The sequence below is a fragment of the Anopheles funestus genome, chromosome 2RL, assembly GCF_943734845.2.
Source record: "Anopheles funestus chromosome 2RL, idAnoFuneDA-416_04, whole genome shotgun sequence".
NCBI lineage: Eukaryota > Metazoa > Arthropoda > Insecta > Diptera > Culicidae > Anopheles > Anopheles funestus.
The window spans coordinates 68,016,114-68,025,753 of NC_064598.1; the positions used below are offsets into that span (position 1 = coordinate 68,016,114).

Genomic DNA, 9,640 nt, shown 5'->3' on the forward strand with positions numbered 1-9,640 from the left:
TGTAACACAACGGCAATGAAAAACAACACTATTCATTACAGAGCTTTCGTACAATAGAAGCAAGGCGTAACCAAGGTGATGAAATAAGGTGTGCCAAAAAAGTTTGCCAAAACAAATTTGACAGATCCCCATACGATTTGATGTTAAAAGTTTGGCAAACTTTTTGATAGACCAGACGGTTACTAAACGACAATCAAGTGGATTAAATTATTCCAGAATAAACCGTATTTTTTTTCCTAATTATTTGTCACTTGTTTAAGATTTCAGAATCATCCCTGCATGAAAATTTTATATTACGATAACAAGATGTCAAACATGTCAATGGTACCTTAATCAGTTAAAGTTAGTAATAAATTAATGTAGAATTCCGTAGGTATCAACTACGGATATATATTTAACCAGTGGTTAGGATAACGGTTGGAACATGAATAAATAATCTAACCATGTAGCAAGAATACTGTGATACATCTCTAACCTGTCGTTTGCTATACTCACTACAATCCGATTACTAGATTCTTAACAATTAAAGCAATCGAAATACCTACATAACAATAAAAAATTATCAATTGTCAAACCTACGGAAACTGTGCATAGTTTTTATATTACTACAGAGATAATAAGTGACTTTTTCTTTATGTTAATCTAAATTAAAGTTTTCTTGAAACCGATCTTCCAATATGATCCGGCTAAGAATAGAAGGACATACCTTGAATAGAAATATTGGAATTCTAACAAGCTCTCGTATCTTATTCTCGTTAGTAGTCGAAAAAAGCTTTAAATGCACATGTTATTTGATCATAGTATACCAAGCGTATCAAAAACACACGAAAACGTCAAACGCCGAATTCGCTCAATTATCTATTTGGATCGTGTGTTTTTTTTAAATAAATTCATATCAAAATCAAATCAGCCACTTTCATATCAATTCTTTGTGACACCCAGCGAAAGGAAAAAAGGTATTGTAAATGAAATTTTGTTTTGCCCACTGCCAGATTAAACGGTATGTATAAAAGTGTAACATTTCTACTGCAATTCTATTGGTTGGTTTCAAATTTTGCTCTTTATTCGCCAATTGGAATGCATTTTGCTGCTTCATGGCAGTCGATACAGTAATTCAATATTTTATTTGTTTTCCAACTCGTTAAACAATTGTACCAACCACCGTCGCCATCTCAATCATTCCAACTACTGTTTTTTTTGTGACACAGCCGAAGTTTTTCACAGCATTCGAAATGGTAAATTAAAACGATACTTTTTTATATCACAATTTGTTTTATATTCATTGAGCTCCCCAACTTACCCACTGGTACTGGTACTGGTTGCGTCCGGTTGATGGTACAGTTCGATGTCCGATGAAAAAGATAGCATGTTTGGATATAAATTTAACTTCACATTTGCAGATCGAGCAGAAAACAATATTTTTCATCAAATAACTAACGGTAATGGTCAACAATTGTGGGCGATTTGGTAAACTGAAACAAACAGATTCTTTTTCACTGGAAGCGAGTTTATTTGCACTTGTGTCATTATGATGTTGATGTAGGTTGATGAGAAAGAGTTCAGCGAATTATGAAGTTGTTCTTTGGCAAACTTGTTTTTAGAACGCATTTTCATGTACATCCCATGTACATGAAAGTGTTTGTGCGTTCTGGGAAAATATCTCACAAGTTCATAGGAATTAAATTTGTTTAGGATTGGAAATAAAACCGTTTCATAATGGCTCCCACCTGCTTAATTTCAGGGTTGGTTTTTTTTATGAAATTGCTTTTTTTTTAAATAACATTTAAACAGGAACTAAACAAAACAACTTTTTCTTAAAATTCGCTGAATTTTTTTACACAAAACACACAAAAAAAAACAAATCAACAAGTTTAGTAATTTTCATACGCATTTTTTATAATACTTTTATAAAAAATGCAATTATAATTATCATTTTTACCATTTTTGCACCGACCATCTCAGCATTTATTATTAACGACAGCGGTAATTGTTGTTGTTACCAACGTGCACTTTCGTCCTCCACCACTGGTATCATTAAAAGTAAAATAACAAAAAAGGGGTTCGAATTGAAATAAATTCTGTACCACCATTTTAATTGCACTTACGTCCTCTGTATAAGTACGAAAGCGAAAATAATTTAATGGAACGATTTTCGAATGAAGTGAAAATTCGCTACAAACGCCCTGTGCCACCTACACGGTCAACTCCTCCCTTAACCGATACCTTTTGAAGATGCAGTTTACCATCCTTTTTTTTGTTAAAGCTTAACGTTTATTTCGCTTCCACAAAACAATACTTCCGAATTGCATTTCTATAAAATTGTACTCTCACACAACATCAACAGGGACTACTAACGAAAGGGAACAATCGGGAGTTCGAATGACCGAAGGTTGCGCCTGTTTTACAGCGCACTCCACTCACATTGTGTAGTGGTGTCACAGGACACTTTTTTTATTTCCTCTTATCGGACCATTTCGGGTGTTTTTTTGCATGATTTGTCACGATGTAGTTGTGGTTTGCCGGTTGCATAAATTTAAATTCAATTTCATTTCCATTTCCAATTGTCGATCGGGAAATTAAGATAATTGTAGCGTTTTCCTTTACCATTCCTTTTTTTTATTTGCTATTTTAGGTTTTTGTTTCTCTTCTATTGTACCAACATTGTTTGATTGTTTTGTATAACTTTACACCGGGAAAACATGGAGCATAACATCGTACGTTTGTATACGAATGATCACGTTAAAATCTCCGGATGGTCAGAACGAATCCAACAGTATCCGTACGATTGTCCCGTGAACAAAGCAGGGGTAAGTAGTTTAGTTTTGTAAAGTATCTCTCATAATCTGATCGTATGCTTTCACCTTAGCAAGCTGCTTATAGAACATTTGGATACACCACCAAACATTTCATTCCCCGGACCAGTACCCAAGCCATGAGTGATACCGTCTGGGGTCATTTTCAACAACGCCAAGTTGCAGCCCATAATCGTAAGATGAAAACCCACCGGTCTGAGGTTAAATTGTGCCCATACATCACCAGCTACCAGGATGACTATTTCGATCGATTCCCAGCCTTCCGCAAGGTGCGTTACAATTCGATTTCCACAGCATTCCACGGACCTTATAGATTGCAAAATGCACGTGCAAGATGCTTTTTTTTCGAATTCTCTTTCCTTGTGGCAACTAATGTTTTCTCTAATTTTCAGTTGATGATGATAAATGCGCTGCAGAATGGAACGAACAAACGCATCCCGAATCCACTGTCTCTAAATTGAAAGATGATGATTATTTATATCCTTTTCCGGCTACACAATTTACCATATTGCCATGCTCTGCAGTACCGATCCACACCCGAAATAGGAAAGAGAAAAATAAAACAAAACTAATGTGACAAATGTTTTGTGCGTAACTAGCTTGTGCGTTTGGAGTGTTTAATTTTTAGAGCTTATTGATGGCGTTTTGTGAATATCTCTTATTTGCTGGTTGGTTTTTTTACTAACGAAATTGTTTTACTTGTTCACAGATTGGTACCTAAAATAAAGCACAAAATATAGGCCCAAAGCCTCTAAAAAACGATAACGAAAAGAATTACTAAAAGCATGTTGTGGGGTTCACATTTACTTATGTTGTTTAACAACAGTTGACGACAAGTTTTTAGATTTAACTGGGAAAATCAGTCATCAATGTTGGGTATAAGAATGTATTACGAAAAGGTACCACAATTGTTTGACAATCGTTCCTATAAGTTAACCCCAAATAGAAACCCCATTACACTAATCACTCCTAGACATGGAAATAGTTAAAATACCTTTCTTCAAAACACAGATCGCTTTTCCGCTGTACGTATTCCTTTTTATGGTTGATTGTATCATAATAATTGTCCTTCATGTCCTCCCAGATATTTCCAGTTACTCTGCTACACAAGTTTATCTTTTGATCTTAGCCAAAAATACTATGCAGCCAAAAATACTATGCTGCAATTATTGAAATAAGAAGCTATCCTAAGTCCCTTTTCTACCCTAATACGTTTCTAGTATGTTTATTTATTAAATTCATTACAATATCAAACAGATACAAAAACCGTTCAAGCATTTTCAAATATTCACCTCAAACTCTGTATGATATTTCTAAAATAATTGTCAATCAATGAGGACTGGAAATGTCTTTCAACATATCTACCCCAATTCACAGTATCATCGTCGTTCTAATATGATAAATGTAATTGTAGCTCTCAATGTCGACTTAATCGACATTCAGCTTCTAATTATCTCGATCGTAACGCTGCGTAAAGGGCAACAATGAAACAGCAATTTGATCGTTTGTACAATATTTTTTCTCTTGAAGACAGTTTTTATTGTTATATTGGACTTTTAAAAAAAAAGTAATGATCTTCTTTATTCAGTACCAACATCATAAACTTTAGTGAAATTCTTATCTGCTTTGACTAAATTAAATTCTAAACATACCTTCTGAAAAGCAATACAACTTTTCTGTTCTTCACGAATAAAAACAAATATCTTCTGAACCAAATGTATAAACGTTAATGATAATAATGAAAGGTGATTTAAGCCATTTAAAAACAATTTCCTAAAATGTTTTGTTGCGGATGCAAAAATTGAATTTTTGTTTGAAATTGTAAAATTGTAAATTGTCGCATAGGATCGTTGAGTTGAAGAAAAATAAACATAGAACTTTTATAGAGAAAAGACATTTTGCACGAAACCATCGCTAAAGAAATTAAATCGTGCATCAAGGAGGTCTTCCGAAGGAGGTCTAGCGAATGCGTTAGGAATAGGAAACTAAAAACCCAACACCAGTGTACCATAAACAGTTTAGGTAAAGAAAATGCATGTACAGCCCAATTATTTGCCTTCAACAGCATTCGAGATGTTCATATAATCTGGAAGCAATAAAAATTAAATGTAATTCGGACAGAGTACGATGTATATCTACAAAACGGACCTACGACAATGCGCTTATTTCGGATAAAAATAGAAAGATTAGCATAAGAACAACGTAATTAAACTGACTAATGCCACCATAATGCGCATACGCACGAACACAATAATAAATTGTTAGTATATAAGCTAAAGAAATGTGTTTAATTAATTAAAATTTAATTCAGAACCTGAAGGGAAAATGTCTCCTCTATCGGTTGCAATTTTATTGGGATCTTCTTAGGACTTAACTGTTACAGTTTCGATTACTCCACTTTCGCAGCACTAGCTGGTAGGTAAATTCCATGCTTGAAAAGTGTGGTGCAACATCTAAATAACCTGCCTAGTGATCACCGCATGTCAACAACAACGAAGTCACTGATGACTGTAGCAAAGAAGGGCCTACCTGATCCCAAGGTTGTGTTGGAAACGCCCTCCATACCATGGAAAGAGGTTTGGAGGAATATAAGTTGCAGGAGACTCTCTTCCCAGCAAAGGTCCTGTCTTTACCTGCTAACTAACAATAAAATAGTTACTGCAAAGGTTCTCTTCCAAATGGGTCGAAGCATCTCTCCAAAATGTCCCTATTGCCCTTTGGATGAAACTTTGGAGCATAAGTTCGTTTCATGCCCGAGGGTTGCTGCAGCATGGAGCATCTTAGGGCAACAATTAACAACTATCCTTCCAAACGCGACATTAAACTTCCAGGATTTGCATACTCCTCTACTGCACGGAATTAGACCGGCAGATAAGAGTATGGTTTTAAAACTGTTCGCAAATTATGTCATCCACATCATTGGAAACAAAGATGCTGTGATTGATTTAAACGTCTTGCAATGTAGTATTAAGTAAAGTAAACAATGTTTTTTGTAACCTAACTAAACACACTGAATAAACGTTTTATAAAAAAAAAAAAAAAAAAAATGAACAATTTGTGACAATAACCCCAATTTGAACTAAAACTCAATTCTACCCTCTTTGCGGTTGACTCGGAAGGGCTCTACTTGGCGTGGCATGGCCTAAGTTTGCCCACTAACGAGTTTAAACCATTTCAGTCGCTTTTGTTAAGCTTTTTACAACAAAACGATTGGTAAAAAATATAAGATTTTCTCTTTTTAATAGTAAAATTCTATCACGTATAACTATCAAATTTTCCTAAAACAGTTAAAATTATCCCCATTCCCACTTTCTATCCAAATACAAATCATTTCTAATTCAGCAAAAAAAATCCTCTCAGATCCGCTTATTGTAGTTCATTGCTATAGAATATGTTCAACCTTTTTTGCCTCTTATAACAAAGGGTAGCATATGCTGTGTTACAAGAATGATAGTTGATGACGCTCGCAAAACGATCAATCTCACAAAACGTATCCTTCCCGGTGTGCGTGTGGGTTCCAAGCTACCGAGAACACTATTTATACCACAATAAATGATACGCAAATATAAATAAGGTCCACCCATTACTGATGGTTGCTTTCTCTCGAGGGACTTTTAAATCCCCATTTCAGTCCCATCCCAACGGTTGCTGTTGCTAACCGCTTCGGTTTTGTGTACTGCGGATCGGGTAAAAGACGGGGTTGGTTTTCCAATTTTCCACTCTTCTCCGAAGCTCGAATGGTACGCACCTCAACCATTTTTCATTCACCAATTCAAAGACCGTGGAAAAGTTTAGCCGTATCCATTTCATATTTTTCGTTCAATTTATCTCCAGTTGTGAAGGTTGCTTTGTCCGCACCGCACGCATTCGCTCCCTATTACATTCCGCTGCATTTTACGCTAGCGAATGGAATTCAAATGCCAGATCGACAATCTCCTCGGTGCAGCTTCTTTGGCATGTCGACGATAAACTTTCCAATGGGTGATGCAAAATCTGGTTGATAATAAAAAAAAAACATAACCACCGTCTCATTCCAGTTCGTATTTTTTTTCCTCTATTTGCCGCTTTGACTCAAGGATATGCCATTCCGGCAGCTTCCCTTCCATACATTGCCGAAGCGTGTATATTTGCCACCACACCAGCCACCTAGTCCAATCTTGCTGACGACGGGTTCCGATAACTGTTTGTTTTGCGCTAGCGGCTTTGGGACACCACCGATCCATTCGGTCCATTGGCATTACGGATGCGGAAGCAAACTATTGAAAAATCTCTCCCTGTTTTTTGCATGGAATCGAGAATAAAGTGGATGCCATTTTTCATATTTCACGACTCGCGTTTGTTCATTTACAACCATTGGAAAAGTGTGCTTTCTCTTGGGAAGGAAGGCATACACAAAAAAATCTCCATAGCAGAAACGATACGACTAACGCAGCACGTTGTGGAGAAAGAAACCCAACTACCAAACAAGCGAAAAATTTAAAAAAAAATAAGGAAATCTATCGTAAGCCATGTGGAAAACCAAAATCTTACATCCAAGAAATCCCTGGCAAGCGGAATGGCAAATTGGTCCCGCGAGCTTTCGGGAGCAGTTCGGGAATGGTTGGGTTTGGCAACTTTTGTGCCGTGTCGATGACGACTTTGTTTATCACCTCGGTGGTGCTGTTTTCTCAGCTATTTCACCACAGCAAAAGTTTGTCAACAACCGCAACCGGTACACGCATTCGACTAGCATACGACGACGGTCCGGGTCCGGGTGAATCGGAAAGTGTTTGGTTCAATAAATGCCTTTTTCATTGAATAATTAATATATAATCATGCTTTAAAATTAATTTCGCCAGGAATGTTTACAGAATTCTATTGATATGAAAATTGCTATTTTAATCCAATGATAAATATAAAAATAATAATAAAAAAAAATATTTGGAAAATGAAATTGCACTATCAGATTTCTGCTTACAAACGTCATCAAGCAACATTATTCTTATTTATGTTCTCATTTTATAGATAAACAACGGGAGAGTTAACGTATTAACCTGTTAAAACGATTAGAACCTTGTAATATTGCTATTATGCGAAGACGAAGATCGATCAGGGTAAGATCAAGTCAAAGAAAAAGTTTTAAAGAATCAGATTGACGGGAAAATATAAATTCCTCTACTAAAGCTACTATTAATTTAAATGGTATTGTCAGTTGTGACAGTCGGTTGTAACACATGTTGTAAGATCAAACTAAATGCATAAATTTCCAATTTAAACCATTTAATGGAGGCGCCTGGTGGTTTAGTAGTAACAGCGCTTATATCCCCAACTTCTAACTGTTCTGACCATCAATGTACGAGTAAAGTAATTCAAAAAAAAAAGAAAAAAATACGATGCAAATATTTACAAAGTTTTAATTACTATAAAGAAAAAATATGTGGCAGATATTAAATGTAAAGTGAAAACTCTTACCGAATTAACTTGCAGTTCTAATCAATGATAACAATAATCAAATATTAACTTGACACTGTTGGCTATAGTAATAATTTAAATAAATACCTATATTTTAAATATTATTCATTTATCTCAAATTAAATGTTAAATCACTGATGTTAAGCTACATAAATTTATACAGGAATTTAATAGAAGAAATATTTCAATATTTTTCCAATGACTTTTAGCACATCCCTCGTATCAATTTGTCCAGTTAGTCGTCCAGAATATGTCTCTGATTGTCATGCACATTCACGCGCCGATGCAAAGGCATGCAGTGCCAGAAGTAAGCCAACTTATGTACCGTTGGAGACAAAAAAAAACGTAACATGGCCAGTAAGGGAAAGTACCTCATCTTCTTTAGGAAGAATTAGTAGCTTGCCGGACAAGAAAAGGAACAAAAACTCAGCTTCAAAATCTCAAATGAAACGGCAACAAGAGAACTAAAGAAACAAACAGCAAAATGAAGCGAGAGGAAAAAGAAAAAAAAACCCGAACCCAACTTTCAATCCACTGATAATCCTTCACGGTATCCTTTTTTTTATTTCATTTCGTTTCTTGGGTTTTGTTCTGTTTCGTTTCGTTCCAAAGCTGCTTTCTATCTTTCAAATTATCTTAATTGCAACAGTATGGAAAATTGAATTATGTTTACGAGCAAAGAAAAGAAAAGTTACGCTCAGTTCTCAAGACGGATTTCTTATCCCTTTTTCTTTTCGGGTCTCGGACACGGTTATGGTGTGAGGTGTCGGCTTCGTTATGGAAGCCTGATGCTATTTCTTTACTTTACCAAGGGACGTGAAAAACATGTTCGTCTGTTGCAGTTTCCCTGTCAGCTTCAGTGCACGAACGATGATGGAAAGGGGTGTTCGGTTTAACAAGCTGTAGTTTTGTTTTTACGAGAGACAGGAGAAACCCCTGACCAAACGAATTGAACCGGATCTGGCAAAATCCGGTTCGTACGTCGTAAACACCGAGCACCGTTTCTTGTTTCTTTTGGGGAAAACGAGAAGAGCCACAAAGTTTGCCAACTACGGGTCGGCTTCCGGTAGGCAGATTTTTCGTAAACAATTTGTGTTTCCGCTGGTGTTTGCTCAAGCGGTAACGGCTTACGGTTTTGGCGGAATGGATGCCAGACCGTACAATCTGCACCTTTCCCAGGAGACGTCCGGAGTGGGTTGATTGCTCGTGAATTGTTCGGTGATCGAAGTTAGGACAACTCACTTACACGAAGGAATTTAGCTTGCTCAACTACACAAACCACACAGACACAGCGAATACACTCTCTTCCGCACCACTGAACTAATGAAGTGAAGCATCTGCCCGTTGGAATTCCATTTATCATGCGTTTGATTGAG

General features: G+C 36.2%; 1 protein-coding gene across 2 annotated transcripts; it reads left to right on the top strand.

Moving 5' to 3' along the window:
* The first annotated feature begins 421 nt into the window (after positions 1 to 421).
* On the top strand, positions 422 to 3,396 carry LOC125762011 (uncharacterized). Of its 2 annotated transcripts, none has more exons than XM_049423675.1 (4): positions 422 to 956; positions 2,633 to 2,807; positions 2,867 to 3,082; positions 3,206 to 3,396. In XM_049423675.1, the coding sequence occupies exons 2-4, from the start codon at positions 2,700 to 2,702 to the stop codon at positions 3,272 to 3,274; spliced, it is 393 nt and encodes a 130-aa protein (XP_049279632.1). In that variant the 5' UTR covers positions 422 to 956; positions 2,633 to 2,699; the 3' UTR covers positions 3,275 to 3,396. The 2 variants fall into 2 exon arrangements, with proteins under 2 accessions (XP_049279632.1, XP_049279629.1); XM_049423672.1 differs by having other exon boundaries at positions 423 to 1,000.
* Positions 3,397 to 9,640: the final 6,244 nt, after the last annotated feature.